This window comes from Mytilus trossulus, chromosome 2 (assembly GCF_036588685.1).
Source record: "Mytilus trossulus isolate FHL-02 chromosome 2, PNRI_Mtr1.1.1.hap1, whole genome shotgun sequence".
Taxonomy (NCBI): domain Eukaryota; kingdom Metazoa; phylum Mollusca; class Bivalvia; order Mytilida; family Mytilidae; genus Mytilus; species Mytilus trossulus.
The window spans coordinates 17332703-17358116 of NC_086374.1; the positions used below are offsets into that span (position 1 = coordinate 17332703).

Below are 25414 nucleotides of genomic sequence, written 5' to 3' on the forward strand. Positions count from 1 at the left end.
ACAATATACGCGTTGAAAACCACAATATACGCGTTGAAAACCACAATATACGCGTATATATACACGTATAAAATCATATACGCGTATATAATCACGCAAATGACATGAACGGCCACTCATACTAAAGGCCAGTGATAGTAATTTACTTCAGTCATTTGGTCTCTGGTACAACGTTGTCTTATTGCGGCAATCATCACACATCTCATTTTTGTATCTATTTAGTTTGATGACGTCCTGTTTAAAATGAACTCTTTACGGGTTTTCATACTCTTTAATCACAACAGATACCACAACAAAATATATAATAACAGCAATATTTCTTAATTTCATCACACGTCACATCATCCATTGACATCAACTCTTCTGTGCTGGAGGACGAATCGGTACTCGGTTGGATAGATTCGTACGTTCTACAAAACAAAGTAATCGGTAGCTAAAATAATTATCAGGCGTTTATGCAGTATGTCCAAGTTTTCCCTCAAGATGTACACATCTTTCTGATTAATTAAATCGTGTTAAAATTTAGTTGGTGAACTGTTCTCTTTAGAGAGAATGGTTCGTTTTTATAAACTTATCCAAAGAATAATGATAAGACAAAAAATAGGAAAAAACGATTCTTTTCTCAACATGTTTGATTCACTGTCGTTATCGAAGAGTACACTGTCACTTTTCATATGAGTGAATACCCTTGAATGAAGATTCGTTTAACCCTCTAATATGTTTTGAGCAAAATACAAAGAAGATAGAGAGAAATTAAACAGACTAGAAGATCAGTATATACAAAACCAACAAAACATTTTTGTCATGAATTCTATTCTCGCCTACAATGTTGGAGATTGTACTTTGATATACACATAGAATAAGGTGAGCGACACAGGCTCTGCAGAGCCTCTGGTTCATTTTACCGGTATCTTTAAAGACTTTATAACCACTTGGTGACATGGTCAATGTCATTTCTATCATACGTTTCCTCCAAAAATAGGGCATCAGCAGCCCCCCAAAAAAACGTCTTAAGAATGTATTTCTGTTATGACATCTGTAGTATACAATTTTTTTCCCCTGCGATAATTTTTATGGTATTCGTATATTTAATCCTTTTGTTTTAGATAGCAGTATTATGTTAAAGTCTTTGATTTCCGGGAGCAAAGCGCGTGTTTCTGGAATTATCAAAGTGTTCCATACTGAAACTTTAGAAAGCTTAAACATATAAAACAATAAGGACTCACAGAGAGCACATACAATTTAACAGCACATTCCCTATCAGGTCTATTTCATATGGGAGATTAAGCATTACATTAACAAAATGGAAATTAAAAAGCAATTTCTTGGAGTCTCTTTTTAATATTTTTCTTATTTTACTTTTTACATCATTAATTATAATGTCAGTACCGTAATCCCAAGTTCATTATGAAAAGGTAGGTATTAAACTAGAAACGGTACACAAAAGAGAAAAATGGTTTATTATGTAAACTGTATTGTCACTTATACTCACTTAGAATCATTGTCATGGATACACATTACTGAGGGCTCAAATGTTACTGGACATGGTTTCACATCTTTTGGATTATATCCTCGGTACATACAAAAACGTTCGAAAAATGGTGCATGGTCGTAATAAACAGTTATTTCTTGTTGTCTTATTTCGTGTTCAACAAGCTGTGATTGTTGTCTTATTTCGTGTTCAACAAGCTGTGATTGTGGTTTAGCTGGTCTTTGAAGACTCTGTGTTGTTTGACAATCAACGTCTCTTATAAGTGGATAATCTGTAATTTCGTTATGATACACATTTTCACTAACTGCACTCTTTCTTGGTGGGGGTAGAGGTGGCGGTAATGGAATTGGAAGAGGTGGTGGCGGAGGAATCGTTCTTTCCGATTGGTCAAAATGAGCAACTGGTAGCACTGGTTGAGCTATACCTTTTTCGATTAAACTGGCCCGCATCTGAAAAAAATATGCTTTTAACAGATAAAGTAGTATATACGAATTATCTTAATTGTAGATGATGACGGTGATGGGTTGTTGTTATACGTCGAGCGATGAATATAACATACATTTTATGAACATGTTAATGTGATATTAATAACCTGGTTGTTGTTTTTACCAGAGACCGACTAGTCCTATAACATAAGACTCTAAAGGTTCATATCATTTACATTCAACGTTTTTTTTATCGGATATTTTATTTTACTATCAATGTTGAACCTTAAATTCAACATTGATTCAACATTGATAGTAAAAAAAAAATTATCCGATAAAAAACGTTGAATGTTAATGATATGAACCTTTAGAGTTTTATATTATAGGACTTGAGACCGACATGCTGAGTCGGATTTAAAACTGCCATTTCATTAAAGATCAATGACAGAAAGAGTTGCCACCACATTCGAAAATATTATTCTAACTCCCAGTTGATTATACTTTACTCTTACAACTAAATTGTGATTTTATTTTTAGTCTTAATATTAAACGAACAAACGAGCGATTAGCATAGGCGACCGTTTTCCTGTAGAACAAATCCTGTCACTGTTTAAAGATTTTTACTCTGATTTTGTAGTATTAACAAATGTTTGCTGTTAAAATCTGTAGGATTCAACACACAGAATGTATTCAGATTTCATCATTTGACAATTTCCATATGTACAATGCATTTCATATTCAAACACACTTTTAATATAAAAAAAAATATCATAGTGAGTTATTTTATGTCTGATTTTTTTTAATGATTTTAAAATATTTGTAGTACCTTAGAATTCTTATTAAATATCTGTAGTATCTTAGAATACTTTTTAAATATCTGTAGTATCTTAGAATACTTATTAAATATCTGTAGTATCTTAGAATACTTATAAAATATTTTTATGTACGATTGTTACTTTGAGGGAAATGATTTTTAAAGACAAAGTTGAAACATAACACATAGATAAAAAAATAATAATCCAATACCAGTATAACATGATTATTCTGTAAAAACTTGCCATATAATATTTCAACTAATCGTAAGATACTGTACACAATTATGAGTTTATAAGTAAAAAAACTCAACAAAATCGCACCAAAAATATGTCTTGGGAATATTTTTAAAAAAAAATGTTTTGTATGAATATATGAGGAGAATACAGTGTGGTAAATCACTTTTGACCTCTGACTGTATGAATTATTCCGAATGTAATTTAAAACAAATCTTACCCCCGTCTTCTAGACTGTACAAGAAAATATAATTTGAAAAATAATACGCAGACTGTCTTGTTATTGTGTTCGTGAATCAATCACATGAATATTATTGTTGCATATGATGACACAAAAGTAATCGATTACATGTAATTTTAAATAAGTTTATGTAATTCCTATGATTAAAATCAGATAAAACAATGCATTATGGTTTTTATCACAATGTAATGAACAATGTTATTGTGACCTGAGGTCATTAAACGTGTCTGGTCAGCATGCACATATAGTATATTTAACGTGTACAAAATTTCAAGATTCGTTGTCAACTTAAGTCGTAGCAGCCAGTATTAACAGTGATGCGATGTTGAAAGGTGACGCGGTTCGTTTCAAATATTCTGTTAGTTGTGCACTACATCATTGACAATGATGTGGCCATGATATAAAAAAGAAGATGTGGTATGATTGTCAATGCGAAAACTCTACAAGAGACCAAATGACAAAGAAATACACAACTATAGGTCACCGTACGGTCTTCAACAATGAACAAAGCCCATTTAACGTCATGCACGCTGTTCTTACAACCCCTATGTTTAAAAACAGAATCTTCGAAATTTCCTCCCCAAAATAAAATAAAATGTTAACAAACACTAACCACTATAAAAACTAATTCATTATATGTTTTCCTTTATGTTCTTATAGCTCTTGGTCATATGCTTAGTAATATGTAGTATATTTGAGGATTAATACAACAAAGCTTTGTGAAAAAAACGGATGTCCAACGTTACATTTTTAAACAACTGTTTTATCTCTTATGTATAGTGATCCTATTTCCAATTCTCTGATCTTCCCGAAACTTGGCAGAAGCAACGAAGTGTGTCAGTTCTCGGTTAAATTAAAGCCGTTATTTTATCGAATTTCGTTTGATTCGGTGGCTGCATATTAAGCTGAAATCAGAAAAATGTCCAATGACGTGTTTCTTTGACTTAACGGCTGAAAGGTAGTTTTATAAGTAGACATATAGCTAAAATGCATAAAAGATGTGAGATAATTATAACATCTACCGAAAGAACAAACATTTGCCTCATTGTTCGTGAGTTCAAAATTTGTAGATTCTATAAAACCATCTCTACACAGTCATTTTGTCCAAGTTGATATTTCATTTGTCCAAGCAATTAATGCGTTTTTTTACCAGATACATTTGTATTTCAATAATTAATTTATAATTTACCAAAACAAAAGTTAGATACACGAAAAGAACATAAAGTCTAGATTTTTTTTTTATTAACTGCATGTTTGGGTCTTTAATAAGTAAAATGCTACGAAACAATACATAGAGTTTTTATAGAAAATATCGAAGGTGAAAATCAGCAATGGTCTAACATGTTAAACCCCACCACATTCAGTGGTTGTCGTTGTTTATGTGTTACATATTTGTTTTTCGTTTATTTTTTGTACATAAATTAGGCCGTTTATAGTTTTCTCGTTTGAATTGTTATATATTGTCATTTCGGGGCCTTTTATAGCTGACTATGTGGTATGGGCTTTGCTCATTGTTGAAGGCTGTACGGTGACCTATAGTTGTTTATTTCTGTGTCATTTTGGTCTCTTATGGGGAGTTGTCTCGTTGGAAATCATACCACATATTCTTTTTTACAGGATGGCTTCGAAAAATAAGCGCTGATTTTCGTTACAGACGTTGCTGATTTATAAACTTCCGGTAATAATGAAGCAAAAGTTTGAAACAATCCTAAAAGAACGATCATAGACCTGAGCGTGTGTAGTAAAATAACTGGTTTTCTTAGTTGTTCGAGACATTGAAGATATAAATCTTTGATATAAACTTCATACATATTTAGTAAGAATTGTACACATGAGAGCACTGAAAATGCAATATTCTAAAGAATTTAAATTTCAGAGGGACATAACTCATTTATAAAAGTTGGTTGGCTTGGCGATAGTTTTCGAAATTGTCCGAGTCATTGTTGATATACCTATGGTGTAAACATACAAATCTGGCACGAATTGTACACTTGAGACTTACAGGATCAATCAGACAGACGGACGGACGGACGCCTGGTATTTATATGTTAATCTCAATGCGTCGCGCGAAGGACACTTAGCGATTTATTTGATCTGAAATCCATTGAAGATGTAAGCATCGAAATATGTCACTGGTTATCACTTATCTAATTGATACAATCACCGTTTTTTATTCAACATACACAGATAGTTCGTACACAAGATAAGGAAATGTCAAAAATAATATTTTCTATTGACAAGTCTTAAGTCAATAATAAGTTCCCCTCGCCATCCTCGGCCTTAAAGCAATTACATACCTACGTTTTATGTTGCACATGATGTTTACTGACAACATCATTAATAGCTGAATCATTTCTTATATACGTAGATAAATAAACAGGTAAGTAGACATAATTCGCTATTATTTTCTGTATTTAATTGACTTTTAATCAACTCTCTTATTATTTTTTTGTACAGTATTTACTATTTGTTACAAGTTTAATATTATAAAAATTATGTGCGAAAAAGTACCAATCCACACCCTATTACTTACTATCGTTACGGTTATATTCATGATAGCATTTTGAGAACGCATATACAATTTAATCTGCCTAACAAAAAGCCGGTAATAAGGTGTGTAAAATCTTCACATTATGTTTATATTTCTATATGAATTCTGATTCTGACATCTAAAATCATGGACACAAGCAATTTTAAATAAATTAAATGTATAGTAAATACTTGCAGATAAATGCACAGTAAAGCTGGCTATTAAAAGTATTTATATATTTTTTTCTGTGGTAAAAACAGAAAAGGGGAAATACGTCCTTAGTTTTTGTTGTTGTATATTGTCGAAATGAAAGAAAATAGTATTATGTCTACTTCTTTTGTAGAGCATTGGGTATCGACTTAAGTATTTTCTTTAAAATAGAACTACTCTGATTTGTTATGTGTCTTAACATTCAAGTTTTTTCGCCAAAAATGTCTGAGGGATGGTTGATATGTAGGCATATGTTTATATAGATTGATTGTTGATTGTTGATAGAATATAAACAAACGTTATAATTCGGTACGTAACAACATTGCTATGCAGAATTATGTTTAAACCTTTTAATAACAAACCAGTGAACTTTTCTTTAGGGGACAATATTTATTTTCATGATAAATAACCCGTGGCATGAACATTAATACCTATCACAAAATAAACGCCCACTTATATAAACTACTATACAAGAATAATCGGTACAGGTATATGAAGCTGAAGATTCATTGTCAATTTGATACAGGTGTGGAGTGTCATTGGTCGTATTATTTAGATTTGAATCATCCAACACCAATCACTTACAGTACTTTCTATTTATACTATTAGTTTTAAAATCGTGTTAGTTTAAATACTTTTTTTCTTCTAAAAAGTGCACAACTTACAATTATACAATAGAAATATAGAGATCATTCGGAAAAAAGAAGTTCTCATATAATTCCGTCTCTCTCTTATGTTACTAACGTGTGGTTCAAAGATTAAAGATGAAAGGTCAAACATTTTGAAAGATGTCAGCACTAATTTTTTTTAACTTGTGAATCATATATTAGTAGAAATGAAACATGCATTCATATTCAACAGGATGCAACAAATACTAATCGAAAGCCTTTTATATTTTCTAAAAACAGTTTTAATAACCAAGTTATGAGTAATCGTAGCTAATCATATATAAATTTCTCTGTTGTCTGTGGTACAAAGAACTCTCACTAATGCAATAAGTATCCGATTTAAATTTATATTTTTGGTATCAAGAAGAGCAATTCATGTGTACATACGTCTTTATAATTGTGATAACATGGAAATGCTTTCATTAAAAACAAAACAGGTTAGAATAGAGACAGCTTCCTGTGTTGTGCTTGTTTCTATAATACTAATAAACATTTTTAACAAGTGTTTCACATTATTTGCTTCAGTAACTTTTAGTTTTGAAATGAACATTGAACAAAAGGCGCTCAATTGGAACAAGTGTTTTGTACTTTTTTTCAACAGGAAGTTTCTCATACTTTGTTTTAAAAGGAATTAGCTATACGAGATATTTTTATTTGTTCAATTAAAAATAAAAATAAAATAATGAAATAAAATTTCTAGAAGCCAGCTTGGTTTAATTTTGTTAAAACACGCAAAGAAACGTCGCCAATGAATCCATATTCATGTGACTTCAATCTAACCTCTTATCTAGAGACAGATTACGCATGAATTCAGTTATTAAAAAGAAAAGAAAGAAAGTGAAACCAGGGTAAACCATTTGATTGGCTGATTCGATCAACGCAAAAAAACCCTCATTCTTATACAGGTAAAAACGATGATTACATATAATATACGGAAGCCGATAAGGGCCATTCAAAAAAAAAAATTATGTCGTAATTACGACACAGCTTGTCGTAATTTCGACATAACATGTCGTTATTACGACATCGCTATGTCGTAATTTCGACATAACATGTCGTTATAACGACATCGCTATGTCGTAATTTCGACATATCATGTCGTAATAACGACATCGCTATTTATAAAAGAATATGTATTATGATTGCCAAAAGACTAAATGACACAGATATTAACAACTATACGTCATCATAATGCCCGCAATAATTAGAAACCCCCCGCATTGTCAGCTATAAAAGAGGGAGGAAAGATACCAGAGGGAGAGTCCCCGAAATGCTGTGTTGCAGACAGTGTTATTATTCAATTATTAGCTCCCTTGGTAAAACTGCAAATTTCATAATTAATGCATTTTATTGTTAAATAATTTACATGAAGCTTAATTAGCATATATGTGTTGATTGCATAGCTTTTGCTATTTGAATTCATTGGTTAAAGATATTTATTTATATTGTAAAGTTTAATATTTGCATCGTCGCAAAATCTTTGGATACCTTCTTTGAATACCTTCAGTGAGGAACTTATATATTTTATAAAACACGATTGAGGATAATAAATTAACGTTTGACAATTTGCTGTACAGACAGTTTAGGAAGATAATACTATGTGAATATGTGAGCCTATCTAGCTAAGCATCCCATCTCCCATATTAAACGCATACTACATGGCTTCTTGCAATACGGGGGAATTAAAGTATCAATTACTCTAATGCTACTTTCAAACGTTGGGCACGATGTTCCTACAACAAAATGCGACGTCGAAGAGTTTGCAAGTTTTATTCAGTTTTTTATATTGTTGGTTGATTCTGGTTCTGTTCGTTTTGTGATGTCATTTTATCAATAAATTACCTCGAGTTGTGGAAATCGATATAATAATGTTTACCCTTTAAGTTATTTCAACTTAAAATGCAGTACTGTCGCAAGTAATGTAGGAAGGAAAGATGAGACGGAAGTACATGTATAAACGGTTTTCATATTTTTTTTATCATAGGATGTTTAACTTTCAAGTTGCATATCATCTGTCATTGTAAAATTTCTATATCTTAATTCATCCCCAATACAAATATATCTCTGCAAGTAAATCGAACATTTTTACCTTTGGTTAAATTTGAATAGAATTGTATTTTCCCTGACACATAAGTTGTCGAAATACACCCCTTCAATTACTTGAACCTTGGCTTGAGAATAATTTCCCAAGTCATCTTCAGATATATACATTTTAAAATATAGTAATCTACTCCTGGGTCGTCCGCGAAAACGGCAAATACAAATATAATCCCGTTTTTTTTTAATTCGATGAAACGGTTTTCGTTGCTGTTTGGGATTCGTCCTTCAATTACCTCCATTTCATGCACAAGTTTATATTTACGAAAAGTTCCGGCTTCGCTAGTACAGGAATTACTTTCATCACGAAATAGCAGGACAAATCGCGAAGTAAAATGTTCCGTGAACTGGTATTAAGTGTTTTGATATTGGTGATTGCACCTAACTGAAGTGACGACTTTAAATGATCTATTTCGGAGTACTTCCGTAACATAAATTTCAATTTATTTTATAAAATGGGATTTTCCCCCATTTCCAAATTCTTTTAAATAAATCGTTAAAAGCTATACAATTAATAAAAATTGCAAAATTTAACCTGTGTCGAACCTATTTCCCCGGGCGGAGTCCTTAGCAACATGCACTAAAAAAAAATTCGGCAGCAATCAATAACATCTTTCTCCAAATTTCATAACACGATTTGTTTTAATTATCATAAACATTTAATTGAAACTTTAGCACATTTAAAAAATTGGCTACCGTTTTGTAATGTATGGAAGCATTTCATTCCTTTAAGACCCAAATATGTAGTTAATAAGGAAAGAATCTTGGCATTTTTTACTCTTCGTATATCTAACTTTTGTTTTGACCAATTATAAAAAAATACGCCTTTTAACTGCTTTGAAAAACGAAATATCAACTTGGACAAAATGGCTACCGTTTGAAAAACAACTGTGTAGAGAAGATTTTATTGAATCAGCAATATTTGAACTCACATGAGGCAAATATTTGTACTTTTGTTAGATTTTATTATTGTCTTACTATTTTTATTCATTTTCTACTATAATATGCAGTCGAGTCAAATGAAATTTGGTAAAATAACGGCTTTAACGCTACAAAGAACCGACACATGTCGTTGTTCCTGTCACGAATCAAGAAGATCAGAGAATAGGATCACTATACATAAGAGTTAAAACAGTTTTTCATAAATGTAACGTTGGATGGGGACATCCGTTTTTTTTCACATAGCTTTCTTTTTTTAATCCTCAAATATACTAGATATTACTTAGGAGATGATCAAGAGCTGTAAAAACATAATTCAAAACATATATTGTATTTGTTTTAATATTGGTTCGTGTTTTCTAACATTTTTATTTTATTTTGCGGATGAAATTTCGAGATTCTGTTTAAAATCCTAGGGGTTGTAGGAACATCGCGCGTGCCCAACGTTTGAAAGTAGAAATAGAGCTATCAATACTTCAATTCACCCTTATACCAAGAAGCCATGTAGTTTGCGCTCATTTAAAGGGAGATGGAAAGCTTGGCTTGACTTGGTTGAACAATTTCAGTCCTCTAATAATTCCACATTTCATTCTTCCAACATGTGTGACTGCATAGCTATTCTACGACCGGTATCTTGTTAATCTTAACGACGTTGTGTGACTGTACAGCCTAGCACTATGGGCCATGACTATGTAAATCGTTATCTATAACATATATAAATTTCTCACTGAAGGTATCCTAAGAAGGTATCCAAAGATTTTGCGACGATGCAAATATTAAACTTTACAATATAACTAAATATCTTTAACCAATGAATTCAAATAGCAAAAGCTATGCAATTAACAAATATATACTTATTAAGCTTCATGTAAATCATTTAACAATAGAATACATTAAATATGAAATTTTGAGTTTTACCAAGGGAGCTAATAATTGAATAATAACACTGTCTGCCACACAGCATTTCGGAGACTCTCCCTCTGGAAGCTTTCTTCCCTCTTTTATAGCTGACCATGCGGGGGCTTTTCTAATTATCGGGGACATTATGATGACGTATAATTGTTAATTTCTTTGTCATTTAGTCTTTTGCCTATCATAATACATATTCTTTTCAATATAGCGATGTCGTTATTACGACATAGCTATGTCGTTATAACGACATGATATGTCGAAATTACGACATAGTGATGTCGTTATAACGACATGTTATGTCGAAATTACGACATAGCGATGTCGTAATAACGACATAAATTTTTTTTTTTGAATGGCCCTTATCGGCTTCCGTAATAATATGTAATCAAACAGACTTAAAAAAATCAAATTGCACGAGTACGCTATCTATTTATGTCTATAGTTATGTTTATATCGGGTAATATGACCCGGCGTCGGCAGTCTTCGGAGGTCACCTCGATGACTTAAATACACACAAAATGTTGATTCATATTATCGAACCCATGTATTGTAAATTGTTTATGTTATACTTTTTATACGACCGCAAATTTTGAAAAAAAATTCGTCGTATATTGCTATCACGTTGGCGTCGTCGTCTGCGTCGTCGTCGTCGTCTGCGTCGTCGTCGTCGTCGTCGTCGTCGTCGTCGTCGGCGTCGTCGTCGTCGTCCGAATACTTTTAGTTTTCGCACTCTAACTTTAGTAAAAGTGAATATAAATCTATAAAATTTTATCACAAGCTTTATGACCACAAAAGGAAGGTTGGTATTGATTTTGGGAGTTTTGGTCCCAACATTTTTGGAATTAGGGGCCAAAAAGGGCCCAAATAGGCATTTTCTTGGTTTTCGCACTATAACTTTAGTTTAAGTTAATAGAAATCTATGAAATTTTGACACAAGGTTTATGACCACAAAAGAAAGGTTGGGATTGATTTTGGGAGTTTTGGTTTCTTTAGTGTAGGAATTAGGGGCCACAAAGGGCCCAAATAAGCATTATTCTTGGTTTTCGCACAATCACTTTAGTTGAAGTAAATAGAAAATAATGAAATTTAAACACAATGTTAATGACCACAAAAGGAAGGTTGGTATTGATTTTGGGAGTTTAGGTCACAACAGTTTAGGAATTAGGGGCCAAAAAGGAACTAAATAAGCATTTTTCTTGGTTTTCGCACCATAACTTTAGTATAAGTAAATAGAAATCTATGAAATTTAAACACAAGGTTTATGACAATAAAAGGAAGGTTGGTAATGATTTTGGGAGTTTTGGTCCCAACAGTTTAGGAATAAGGGGACCAAAGGGTCCAAAATTAAACTTTGTTTGATTTCATCAAAATTGAATAATTGGGGTTCTTTGATATGCCGAATCTAACTGTGTATGTAGATTTTTAACTTTTGTCCCTTTTTCAAATTGGTCTACATTAAGGTCCAAAGGGTCCAAAATTAAACTTCGTTTGATTTTGACAAAAAATTATTCGGTTGGGTTCTTTGATATGCTGAATCTTAAAATGTACTTAGATTCTTGATTATCGGCCCAGTTTTCAAGTTGGTCCAAATCGGGGTCCAAAATTAAACTTTGTTTGATTTCATCAAAAATTGAATAAATGGGGTTCTTTGATATGCCAAATCTAACTGTGTATGTAGATTCCTCATTTTTGGTCTTGTTTTCAAATTGGTCTACATTAAAGTCCAAAGGGTCCAAAATTAAACTTAGTTTGATTTTAACAAAAATTGAAATCTTGGGGTTCTTTGATATGCTGAATCCAAACATGTACTTAGATTTTTGATTATGGGCCCAGTTTTCAAGTTGGTCCAAATCAGGATCTAAAATTATTATATTAAGTTTTGTGCAATAGCAAGTCGTTTCAATTGCACAGTATTGCGCAATGGCAAGAAATATCTTATTGCAAAATATTGTGAAATAGCAATTTTGTTTTTAATTAGAGTTATCTTTCTTTGTCCAGAATAGTAATCAAGAAATATCTTATTGTAAGAATTTTTTTTATTTGGAGTTATCTTTCTTTGTCCAGAATCAACTTAAATCTTTGTTATATATACAATATACAATGTATATTCACCTTTTACTACCAACTGATAAGTTAAAATAATCTTTACCATTCAGTGATAACAAGCAGTTTTTTTACATCTTAATATTTTATGATGTATTTAAATGAGTAGTTATTGTTGCAAACTCCATTAGAAATTTTAATTGAGATTAGTTTTGGAATAAGGGAAAGGGGGATGTGATTAAAAAAAATGGGTTCAATTTTCTCATTTGAAATTTCATAAATAAAAAGAAAACTTCTTCAAACATTTTTTTGAGAGGATTAATATTCAACAGCATAGTGAATTGCTCTAAGAGAAAACAAAAATTTTAAGTTCATTAGAACACATTCATTCTGTGTCAGAAACCTATGCTGTGTCAACTATTTAATCACAATCCAAATTTAGAGCTGAATCCAGCTTGAATGTTGTGTCCATACTTGCCCCAACCGTTCAGGGTTCAACCTCTGCGGTCGTATAAAGCTACGCCCTGTGGAGCATCTGGTTATAATTAATTTGGATATACGTTTTAGTATGTTATAAATAAAATATTAGAATTTTAGTTTAATCGGTGAATATTAATTTGACAGCTAATGCCCCTTTCACTACCTATGTTTTCTCGTTTTGAATCAAGTTAAAAATGCACGTAAACTTTGACTACGTGGTTGATTAGTCCGAGATTACTCTGACGTCCGACGGCTGTTTTGCCAGACAAGCTGGGTAATCTCGGACTAGTGGTTGATATGTTAACTTTTGGTAACTTCAAGTTTTCTTTAACTTGATGTGTATAGATCTGTATGTTTCTAATCCTTTTGTATTTGTGCTCAGTCCCTACAATATAATTATTAAAGGACTTGTTTGTTTGCTTTTTGGCCTTGAATGTTTGTCCCTAATTAACTGTGCATTTGCATTCAGATATCGCAGATCAAATTTATTCGTTCATAGTAAGTTAATTTACTATTTTTGATTGAGTTAAGCCTTGATATTTTATCGTGTTTTTTTTCTATGTTGTGATGTTATGCTATTGTTTCAGAAAAAGGGAGAAGGTTTGGTATCATTAAAACATTTAATGCCGCTGCAAATGTTTGCACCTGTCCTAAGTCAAATTCAATTCAAATTCAAATATATTTTATTGCTAATCAAAGCGCCCACAAGGAGCAGAACAATCAACATTAATTACATACAAATGATAACAAGTGATTCAATATGATTAAGACACAATGTAATAAAAAAAAATATTTGATAAGACAAGTACAAGAATACAACAAGCACAGTGTTTAATAATATAAGGGGGGTCACTGGCATTACTATATCAATATATAATTTAATAAAACTTTCCTGTAAGTCAGGAATCTGATGTACAGTAGTTGTCGTTTGTTTATGTAATTTATACGTGTTTCTCGTTTCTCGTTTTTATATTAATTATACCATTGGTTTTCCCGTTTAAATGGTTTTTCACTAGTAATTATGGGGCCCTTTATAGCTTGTTGTTCGGCTTGAACTAAGGCTCCGTGTTGAAGGCCGTACATTAACCTATAATTGTTTACTTTTATAAATTGTTATTTGGATGGAGATTTGTCTCGTTGGCTCTCACACCGTAAACAGAGGGGGGTTCTCCGTCCAGTCCACTCTTGCACGTAGGAGGGATGTTTTGACACTTATGTTATCATAGGTTCACCGATATGCTCTTTTCAATCCTTTGGCTATCGGTTTGTTTGTCTCCCTGGAACTGGTTAAACATTTTTATCTGCGGCCTATTAAATATCCGACCGGAGATAAAAAAAAAAAAACAAAAAAAACACGACCTGAATTATAAAATTTTAAACAAAAAAATAATATGAAAAAAATATGATGACTAACGACAACAACTGAATTACAGGCTCCGGACTTGAAACAGTCACATAAGTTCGATAAAATAGATATATCCATTGCATGAATTGAAGAACTTATGAGCGGAGGTACAGAAAATGTAACGGACAGAAAGCTGGGTGGATGATCTTTAATAGTCTAGTTTTATGCATATAGTAAACTTGAATACATTAGGTAGCTTTAATCCGAATTAAATAAGTATATTATTCATTCCTCATATTAATGCAAATACTCATTTTACAGAAATGTTACCGCATCTCTGGAAAACTCAATATTAAGAAATTACGTCCAAAAACATACTAGTAATAAATCTATGACATATGAATTGAATACTTATAGAATAATGTCATACGGTCAACCTCCTTATAATCCAAACTACGGCTGTCCCGGATATGGTCCTCCACAGCCATCCTATCCGTATGGACAAGGCGGACAAGGTGGACAAGGCGGATACGGCGGTGGATATCCACAGCAACCCTATCCTCAGCCATATTATGCTCAACAACCACAAACGTAAGTTACGTTATTAGCACATATAATCTTTGTTTGAGAATTCCACCTTACTCATGCAAAAATGATTTTCTATCGCAGTCTATGTTGAAGGCCGTACGGTGACCTATAGTTGTTAATGTCTGTGTCATTTTGGTCTTTTGTGGATAGTTGTCTCATTGGCAATCATACCACATCTTCTTTTTTATATATTATGGAGAGACACGGAACTTAGTTATACTGTGAACGTATGCTGTTACTGCTTTCTCCACGTTGACATTACTCTAATATAATTACAGTCAATTTAACTATCGTAAGTTTATTGTCTTAATACTGTATACCATAAATGTGTTTGTGCTAATAAATATTGCCTATTGTCTGTCTCTTGTTAGTTTACAGATTTTCAGATTCAGATTCAATATTTTATTAAAGTCTCACTACTTGCAATACATAAATATACAGTACATACAGAGTATATACACAATATAAAACAGACAATACACAAATATAAATTACAAGTACCATTCTATTAAGAATTATGAGAGACTATAAAACCATTTCTATATAAAACTAGTTAAAATACATACAATTATTAAAATCATTTCATTTTAAGAATATAAAAAGGTATTTCTTCTACTTAAAATATCAAAGCAGGTTTTGGCAACCATATCATAACAATTAATGTTTTTAAATAAATAAACAAATTTATCATCATCAGACAAATCATTAAAATCTACATTATATTTCATAGCTTCGCTATATAAACAAAAGCGCAAATCTGCATATAAAGGACATGATAGTATTACATGTTTTTCGTCTTCTATGTTATCATTACACATAAAACACACTCTTTCGTCTACATTTTTGTTTTCATACCGCCCTGTTTCAATTCTCAACGGAGCTACTCCGCATCTAAATTAAGCAAAAGCACTTCTATATCTATAAGATAATTTTTTAGATAAATATAATTCACTTCCATAACTGTCTTTAAACAATTTATAAGTCCGCAATTTTTTACCAGCATCTTGTGTTAATATTCTATTTTGCCAATTTTCTATATACTTATCAAGTAAAAATTCTTCTATCTGCATAATATTTTGTTTACACAGTACATTATTTAAATCAGTATACAAATCTAAATTACATTCTTTAAACTTAGACATAATCCTAAAACACCAATTTCTTCTCTTATTAAGAGCATTTCTATAACACCATTTAAAAATTCTATAATTTAATCTATCTGTGCACATAATTTTACATCTAGCCCATTGTCGAAAAACACAAGTCCACTGCTTAACACTTGGAGGTCTCCAGCCCATATCCCCTTGAATTGCATCGTTTGGGGTATATTTACCCACACCCATAAAAGACCTGATAGCTCTGTTCTGGACAGCATTTATACATGAAAAATCTCTGGTGCCCCAAATGGCTGCACCATAACTTATTACTGGCCAGACCAGGCTATCAAATAATTTAGTAAATGTACTGTACTGGAAACCTCCATGGGCCTTACTCTTTACAATAATCAAACTTAATGCCCTGTTCGCTGATTTGGCTACAGCATTAGCCATTACATCATAATTTAAAAATTCAGTTAATAGTAAACCCAGATATTGATAGCTTTGTACAAAACATATCTGATTATCATTAAATAAAAACACTGTTGTTGTCTGCTGTACAGAAGGATTTCTAAAGTGTACAATTTTAGTTTTCTCGTGATTAACATTTAATAACTTATTTTTACACCATATATTTAAAACATCTAAGAGTAATTGCAAATCGCTTTCATTCTCTGCAATCAGTACACGTGTTCTTCAGTTTGGTTGATTATACACGCATTGCTGTATCATATGTCCCTGAACCAATAAAGAACGATTTGAACTCCCAAACACATCTCACATAGAAAAATTCACAACACAGTGTTCGGGCAGCAGAAACATTCTGTATGTACTCAGCTATTACGTATCACTATCTATGCCAAAACAAAGGTTCTTATATTCAACAAGGCAGGTAGATTGATTAATAAATATGATTTTATGCTAAATGGTGTAAAACTAGAGTGTGTTAAAACATATAAATATTTGGGTATACATTTTTGTGCATCTGGCTCCTTTACAGTAGCCCAGGATGAATTGTATAAAAAGGCACTAAAAGCCTATTTTAAGTTATCTAAAGATTTTTTATCCTTGCATCCTTCAGTCAAAACAAGCATGCATGTTTTTGATCATACCATCAAACCCATCTTACTATACAGCTGTGAGATATGGGGTGCCTTTAATCCTATGTCGTCTAAATATAGAAATGGATTTTTTTCATTTGACCATATTTATTCTAAATTACCTGCTGAAAAACTTCATACTAAATTCTGTAAATTTATTCTTGGAGCTCCAAAAAAAAGCACCAACTTTGCAGTATTAACTGAGTTGGGAAGACTACCAATATATTTTAACATGATTAAAGCAATGACTAAACACTATTACAGATTAGAAAAGTCAGACACTAACTTTCCATTGTTATATAATGCATTTATAGAATCAAAGAAATTGTATGAGTCAAAGAAACCATCATGGTATATGTCATCTGAAAAACTTCTTTCACTGATTAATAATTATCAAATATCCTCAGACATGGCTAAACCAATTGACAACAGAAAACTAAGAATTGCCATGTTAAAAGATTGGGAAAAGAATCTCAAAACTCACTCAGAAGGAAAACTTTGCACATATGTTACGTTTAAAGCAAATTTTGGTTGTGAAAAATATCTTGATATTGTTAAAAAATTTGAAGATAGACGGAGTCTAACAAGATTTCGCATATCTGCTCACCATTTACTTATAGAGAGAGGTAGATATAGTAATACTCCCCGACACAATAGAATATGTAAGAGATGTTGTAGTAATGAGGTCGAAGATGAAACACATTTTCTTTTTAACTGTGATAGTTTATCAGATCAAAGGAAAGACATGATAACAATGATAAATAATTGCTGCAAGAATTTTCAATATCTTGACTTTAAACAAAAACTGATATGGTTAATGAATAATGAAGATGATAATTTATTATCAGAATTATGCATGTTCATTAAGAAATATGAAAAGTTTTAATGGGATTTATTTCCCTCTACTACTTGTAATTTGAACTTTATATTTTCTCCATAGTGAGTTCTAGAGCACCGTCCCTTGATGAATATTGTCCAGTAGCAATGTTAACCCTTGCTATTGTGCATTAGTCATGAGGAGAATCACTATTGGAGTAATCTCATGTATCTGTAGCTAGTTCTGAAGGATCCCCCTTGATGACCTTTGCATTGTTGTGATGAAGTCCCTCACTACTGTGCACTGGTCATGAGGAGAACTACTGCAGATTGAGATACTATATTCCCGGTTCTATTTTTGCTATTTTTTAGTTTCCGTATTTTAAAATAAACTTAATATCATATCCTTTTAATATTAAATCGGCCTCATTGCACTCAATGTCTCTTACTATAATTATATGCTACATTGCTCATATTATCAATTTATTATTTGTGTATTACTTATTGTGTATTTCACTAATGTTTATATAATCATTGTATTATGATGTTTTTGGATCTTGCCTGACAAGGGCCCATGATTGGAAAAATAAAATAATGTCTAATGTCTAATGTCTAATGTCTATGCCTGTCTCTCTTTACAGGGAAATTCATTAAAAAGAGAACCAAGTACTTTTCTATAAATTTGAGTTGGTATTAAAATGACAATATCTGCATATCGTTTATGTGAAGCATACTGGACATGATTTTAATTATGTAAACTCTTTTTTTTTTACAGAGTAGTGGTGCATGACAGGGATAAGAAGAAAGATGGCTGCCAATCATGTCTGTATGCTTTACTGGCCGTTCTTTGTTGTTGTTGTGTCTGTGATATGTTAGACTGATGTTGAAATATTTTAATCAGATACTATTATTTATTTAAGAACATTGTTATAATTTTACACGGATAACACTTGAACTTTTTGTATTCGAGTATTTGACTAAGGATGAGTCTTTCTTAATTGAATATGTTTATAAGCATGAAATATAAAAGACATATAATATATCAGTAGTTGTATTGATATGAATTTATTTTAGATTAAGAATTTATAATATCTTCGAAATAGATCCCTTCTTTGTGTACCACACAAAGCAGATAAATGACAACACTATGTCTGCTTACTGTTATTTTGGTATGATGGATATTTGTTTCATTATGAATAAAGCTGTATTGTATTGTATTGATTTGTTTTCAAAAGTATGATATGATTTATTAATTCCGATGAAAATCATAGAGCGGAATCCAACTTTGGTTATTGGTACTGTCTCGAACATAAATATGATCTCCACTTGCATGGTGTCACAAAACAGTCCTCTTTCAACAAACATCAACGAAAATAACCGGATATTGTTTGGTAACCATATCGACTCTCCTGTTTTCAGCAGTTACATTAAGTTGACTATGATAATTTAAATAATTATCAAGAAAATTCTTCTGATTCTTACATAGAACATGCTATTTTGAATTGCCTTCAAAATTTACTTAATTTAACATTCAATTGTTAAGAATAAGATTAAGTTCCATGTGTAGTAAAAGAACCTTCAGGGTTGTTTGGTCAAAAGGTCAAAATTAACATCAACAAGAAACATTGCTGTATAAAACTTCTGGATCATACTTCCCATCGTTATCTAAATGTCTATTTTTCCGCAGTGGTTAAAATAAGTCTCGACTTATGCACATCTAGTGCATGCTAACATAATCGTAAGCATTTGATTTACTTCTTGGTATACTTGCAATTGCATTTGTTCATTTATTAAATCACAGGGTGCCGACCTGATGACACAAAGCTGATCCACTTCTACACCCTTTGTTCGACATTTGTATTCACGAAAGCCAGACTTCCTTTTCGAACACCCTTCTGCTGGCGAAATAAGCATAGACATACACAAAGGCCAACAGAAAAATAAAAATAAGATGGAATTTTATTTCACGATCTCCAACAAAATGAATTAATCAATATAAACAAAGTGTAAAACTTAAAAAATATCAACAGATCTTCGACATAAACAATGACTATAAATAAATGGTAAAATTGGGAAAAGTTACTTTATTTTGATCTGCTAAAATTTTAAATTGGAATAAAAAAGATATGAAGAAGATACTTTTTTATTCCTTAAAATCTAGAAAATAAATCATTATCAATCTATCGAAAACATCTTTCTTACTGTTGATAAAAAGGCCCAAAATATGTCTCATTTTGAGATCTTGTCATAGTATTTATTAAAAGGTTTTGTTTCTATACATTCATCCATGAAATTATCAAGATATGTATTTGGATATACTGAATAAAAATATCATTTATTTAGGGGGAAAACAATAGCTGCATTTTTTGTCTGTTTGTCAGACTTTTGATCACTATATGTCAAAAATTGTATTGTTTTAGTTGAAAGGAAATTCTTTCAGATATTAAGATAAAATATTACATAACTTAAGTTATAGAATAGAATGAGAAATCATCTATGAAAATTCGAGCTATTCATGAAATATTTTAATGAAAAATAAGCTAAATTAGATCTAGTTTCCCAGTAACCATTTTACACATATGATCCAAATAACATTGAAAATAAAACATTACATCAAGAATAGAATGTCTAGAGCAAAATAAAATAATGAATATTTAGGTTCAATTTGGCCGCATAACATATGCATTATTTTTAATTTGTTATCATTTACAGTATTTCTAAATTTTCCACACCTACGTCTAGTATAAAAAAAAAATATTCCTTCAAAAAGTGATATGATCAAAAAAGAACTTTTAAAGTAAAAACTAGCATGTTTTGATGAAATGCAACTAATGGATTTCGTATAAATATAGAGCAGTTTTCATAGTTTCTTTTTTTACTACGCTGGTATTAGATTGTCATAAAAAGTTATTAAAGTGCAACTATCTGAGAGAAAATACTACGTATAGAATAATAGTAATGTATATTCATACAAAGTATCTATTTGCATTTTAATATTTCTAAATAAACATATAATGTTGAATCTAACACAATTGAAAACATACAATTTGATGATCATTTTCACAAGAAACAGAACATCTCCATACAAAGTTGTTCTGTCAAAACAACCTCTGTAAAGCTCTATTGTATACTAGTAACAAATTATTTAGATTTAATACATATATACATATTATTTTTGTCTCTCATTTTCACTTTAACAACAACAGAAATCTTGTACAAGCTTGAGCAAAAACTGTATAAGAAACTTTCATCAGATCATTCGATATGTATTATAACGACATATATATAATACAATTCTTCTTTCATAAACACAAACAGATCTTGTTGTCATTTATAATTATAACAATATGTGATGATTGATGGACGTAGTTAGTGAAATTATCCGGCTCAGAAATCCGAACACAGACAGCAACAACACAACGCAGCTAGTAACACATATAGACATGTATCGTCACTCTTGTCTCTTCTTTCGTGTACCACAACCCTACAACAATGTCAAAACAGAAAACATGTCAAACAGAAGTAGGAATGAAGCTTGATTAATTAATAATAGATTTGTTATCCCAATTCATAACATAATGTAGATTAAACCTTTAAACACATTCACAATTTTTCTGACTGATACAGGACTATATAAACTTCTTACAACTTCTACTAAAAACTTAAAACTAACTGATTTATCTCTTTTCTCGAATTGGTTGTGTGTCTGTTTTAGGAACTATTAGTCTACCAATGTTTTATCTCTGAAACAAGCGAGACCGGATATGTAAAAGTTGTGACTGTGTGAAAATAAGCCTAGTGAATACTAGATACTATTTGGTTGGAAGTATTTAATATACTTACGGTTGTTGGTTATATACAACTGTTGTATTTTGTTGTCCATATTGTTGTTGAGGATATCCTCCTCCTCCCTGTCCATACGGAAACTGTTGTGGTTGTTGTGGATACTGCTGTGGTTGCGGTTGTGGATACTGTTGTGGATAAGCTTGTTGATTTGGTGGATATTGTGGATATCCAGGTTGTTGTGTTGTTGGGGAATAAGGAGGTGGTGCTGATGGGTAAGACATATTACTGTAAAATATTTAAAAAAAGTGATAATTGTATTGATTGGCATTTATAGTTTTGGTTGACAAACACTCCGATGCTGAGTTTACCCCACAGAAAAGTTAAATTAATATACATAAGTATTTTAAGAAGCCATTCATTGCTCTCATTTTCAAAATGCTGTACATTTATAGCGGAGAAACAACAAATGCCAATTTCGTTGACTTTAGTTTGAACCTGGATAATGTTGAACCATGCAATGAGGTGTGTTCGTTACTGGAACAACAAAAACTTGAAAAATGTTACAAGCTTTAGCTATTGTTTATTGTATGAAAGCATACTGTTAAAAGTATTTGGTTTGACGAGATACTTTGAGAGAATGTTATAGTTTCTTTTCAATGACGTGAAAGTTTTACTCGTCCTTTTAGATCTTTGATATACAATTTCTTATCAAATATTCATTTTCAAATACTCTTCATTTTGTTCTATAGCATGTTCAATTTAAACACAAAATGTTAATAAAGAACTTAAATACAGAAACTGTTGCTTATGTAGCGTACATTTATTAAAAATATATACGTTTATAGCTATATTTATATAATACCCAGAATTCGCTGATACAAGCATGAAACTTCAACGTACATCACTTCGAAACAGTGTGTACCTTAAAATAAACGTTCAGGGTACGACAAAACTAGAAAATTTAACTAGACGTACGTGTTTGATGTAGCAATTTTAAGTTGTCTAAAAAATTGTTTATTTTTTTTCACCGTCAATTCATGCTCATTGGCACTCACACCACATCTTCCTATATCTATTAAAAAATGAATGGTTGAATTAAATATGTAACGCTCATTCTCTGTGGTTTTCGACAGTTTTTGTTTATATGAAATAATCTTTAGTTATTTTACCTATAGTTGTTCATTTCTGTGTCATTTTGGTCTCTTGTGGAGAGTTGTCTCATTGGCAATCATACCACATCTTTTTTTTTTAATATTTAGATCTTTTAATGACATTACTGCCTAGTGTACTAAATTCAAACTATCCCAAAACAAAACTGCAAAGGCCCCTCAAGGTCATATCAAAATAGTTGGATTTAACTTGAGCATGTCATAAAGATATCTTATTTTCACACCTGTTACTGAGATAGATATTTTAGGAAATTGAAAACAATTCTTACCTCATTTGCGTATAAAAAGAAAAGATGAGACTATAATTATCCTTTTAGTAACGAATATCTAAATTAAACATAAAACAATTTGAATATCACTGCTAAAAATTTAATCTCCCGTTACTATAGTTTGTTTGTTGACCTGCAACCAAACACATACACGCAGTACTCGTTACTATAGTTTGTTTGTTGACCTGCAACCAAACACATACACGCAGTAACAGTTAACAATATTTTAAGTCTTACACCAACTCTTGCAACAAATGACAACTCTGGTCTCTTCGATATATAATTCAATAACTTCAGAGTAATGCAATTTAGATAGTTGGTACTGTTTTTTGTAATACTAAATCCCAACTGCTATATCAAAACAAAAACTATAAAGTACTTGAATAGACTTGACACACATTTCTCTAAATGAGTGACAAATACAATTAACAATTAGAACAGCTTGAAGTAGTTATCTTATTAGTTAGAAACAAGTCAAGACTTGTCTTGTCTTTAATCTTTCACAATAAAAACAAGTTACGAAATATGAAGTGAAACAATGCAAATACAAAACAAAATGTAAAGATTTTACACAAAATTATTAATGAAAATATCCAAGAAGTCTCAAAAATAAATTGTGTCCATTTTTTCACTGCGACACGAGTCCTGAGCGTTACTAGATGGGTCACACATATCTACTGCCTTTTTAATTATTTTACAAATATTCCTTCTCATTTAATTATATTAATAGAGGGTCAAATCTCATTCAAATATGGATACTTGAACGTTTTTAAGAATAACTTATAAAAAAGAGATGTTGCTATGCGTCATTACTGTTGCAATGCACCAAAAATGGATCATAAGAATCTGGAGATCTTCGTATTTATTCAAATTTTCCAAATAATATGTTAAGTTCTAAATCGCCAAAATTCTAAAAAAAGAGTAGATATATAAACATGTAGCCGGCGGATTCATCTTTTCAATCACACAGGAGACCCTACGTACACATTGATTAGACTGATAAATTTACACACGTTGTTAAGATCCGTAAGTTTTTTTACATTACATGTATGTTTCATTGGGAGGCTGTTACATTCCAAATTTATATTTCATTGTCCCCATAAAACGAAACAGTCATAATTGTTTGTGCTTCCCAGGACAACGTTACAAGCAATGCACAGGAAAACAAACATAAACATTGATATCAATCGTAAATTAATATAGTTGTAGCATAAAAATGAACTTATCAGAATCGAATACATCTTTTTATTATTCTATATAGTTCTTCAATTCATATTTGCTTCAGTCAACGCTTAATAATAATCCAAATAACGTAAAAAAAGACTTCAAGTCTTAAAATACTTCCATCCTGAAAAACTGCCGTATGAAAAACAGATTCTACATTATTAATTTACCAAATTTTCAAGAATTAAATGAAGACCTTTTTCATACACATTTACATTTCTAGCACTCATAAAGATCATGGGGACAACTAACATTCGAAATTGTATTTCCCTTTTCACTTTCGCTTTAATCTATTGCGTATATTTTCTATGTGTGTTTGAATAAACATATACATGTATGTTATACTTACCAAGTTCAAGATAAATAACAAATTGTTGATAAATCCTTGTTTCTATTCACGTAAGTGTGATAATCTGTATCAATTCCGCCTTTCTTGTTACCAAAAATTGAGATAAAGAATGACCACTGTCTTATTTGTGTATTTAGGTTCTATATTTCATAATAAATACGTGTATTAAATCTTATGTGTCATAAACATGGGGTCATGCGTTAGTTCCTGTTTCGGCTTTAACAACCGTGTCGACAACTTTATTTGGCGGTTTCTTTTGAATTGGACGGATTAAAAGTTAGCCTGTGTTTTTCGTTGACATTATGTAAACCATTATCACTCGATTATTTTGTTCATACACATTGGTATTCTTTATTCTCTGTAATCCTAATATGGTGTGTGAAGAAACAGTTTAAAATAGATTTGTTTAGTCCGACAAACACTGATGAACAGCAAAGAATTTGATCAGAACAACGTTTGTAAAGTTATAAAGATTAAGCCATACACTTAATCTTTTTTGTATTATCCAATATATTTTTGTCTCTTTTCTACTTTTGTATGCCTCTGAATATTGTATATTCTAATAAAAATGTATATTCCAATGTA

General features: G+C 31.3%; 3 protein-coding genes across 5 annotated transcripts; 1 reads left to right on the forward strand and 2 right to left on the reverse strand.

Moving 5' to 3' along the window:
• Positions 1 to 251: 251 nt before the first annotated feature.
• On the reverse strand, positions 252 to 25104 carry LOC134706626 (uncharacterized). Of its 2 annotated transcripts, none has more exons than XM_063565730.1 (3): positions 24830 to 25104; positions 1493 to 1941; positions 252 to 410 (listed from the first exon to the last, which is right to left on the reverse strand). In XM_063565730.1, exons 2-3 carry the CDS (start codon positions 1939 to 1941, stop codon positions 272 to 274), a joined length of 588 nt encoding a protein of 195 aa, XP_063421800.1. In that variant the 5' UTR covers positions 24830 to 25104; the 3' UTR covers positions 252 to 271. The 2 variants fall into 2 exon arrangements, with proteins under 2 accessions (XP_063421800.1, XP_063421801.1); XM_063565731.1 differs by lacking the exon at positions 24830 to 25104 and adding an exon at positions 3187 to 3273.
• Positions 5438 to 19249, forward strand: LOC134706629 (cysteine-rich and transmembrane domain-containing protein 1-like). Its single transcript, XM_063565734.1, has 3 exons — positions 5438 to 5587; positions 14849 to 15022; positions 18808 to 19249. Exons 2-3 carry the CDS (start codon positions 14853 to 14855, stop codon positions 18911 to 18913), a joined length of 276 nt encoding a protein of 91 aa, XP_063421804.1. The 5' UTR covers positions 5438 to 5587; positions 14849 to 14852; the 3' UTR covers positions 18914 to 19249.
• On the reverse strand, positions 19974 to 23711 carry LOC134706628 (uncharacterized). Of its 2 annotated transcripts, XM_063565732.1 has the most exons (4): positions 23442 to 23605; positions 23257 to 23389; positions 21876 to 22103; positions 19974 to 21516 (listed from the first exon to the last, which is right to left on the reverse strand). In XM_063565732.1, exons 2-4 carry the CDS (start codon positions 23259 to 23261, stop codon positions 21420 to 21422), a joined length of 330 nt encoding a protein of 109 aa, XP_063421802.1. In that variant the 5' UTR covers positions 23262 to 23389; positions 23442 to 23605; the 3' UTR covers positions 19974 to 21419. The 2 variants fall into 2 exon arrangements, with proteins under 2 accessions (XP_063421802.1, XP_063421803.1); XM_063565733.1 differs by lacking the exon at positions 23257 to 23389 and having other exon boundaries at positions 23494 to 23711.
• Positions 25105 to 25414: the final 310 nt, after the last annotated feature.

Excerpts from the sequence above, each read along its gene's own strand:
- LOC134706626 (XM_063565730.1), bottom strand. The coding sequence starts at position 1,941 with ATGCGGGCCAGTTTAATCGAAAAAGGTATAGCTCAACCAGTGCTACCA. Across the intron at positions 411-1,492 it reads ATCCATGACAATGATTCTAA|AACGTACGAATCTATCCAAC; the intron begins GTGAGTATAAGT and ends TTTGTTTTGTAG.
- LOC134706629 (XM_063565734.1), top strand. The coding sequence starts at position 14,853 with ATGTCATACGGTCAACCTCCTTATAATCCAAACTACGGCTGTCCCGGA. Across the intron at positions 15,023-18,807 it reads TATGCTCAACAACCACAAAC|AGTAGTGGTGCATGACAGGG; the intron begins GTAAGTTACGTT and ends TTTTTTTTACAG.
- LOC134706628 (XM_063565732.1), bottom strand. Across the intron at positions 21,517-21,875 it reads GTTGTATATAACCAACAACC|GGTTGTGGTACACGAAAGAA; the intron begins GTAAGTATATTA and ends ACATTGTTGTAG.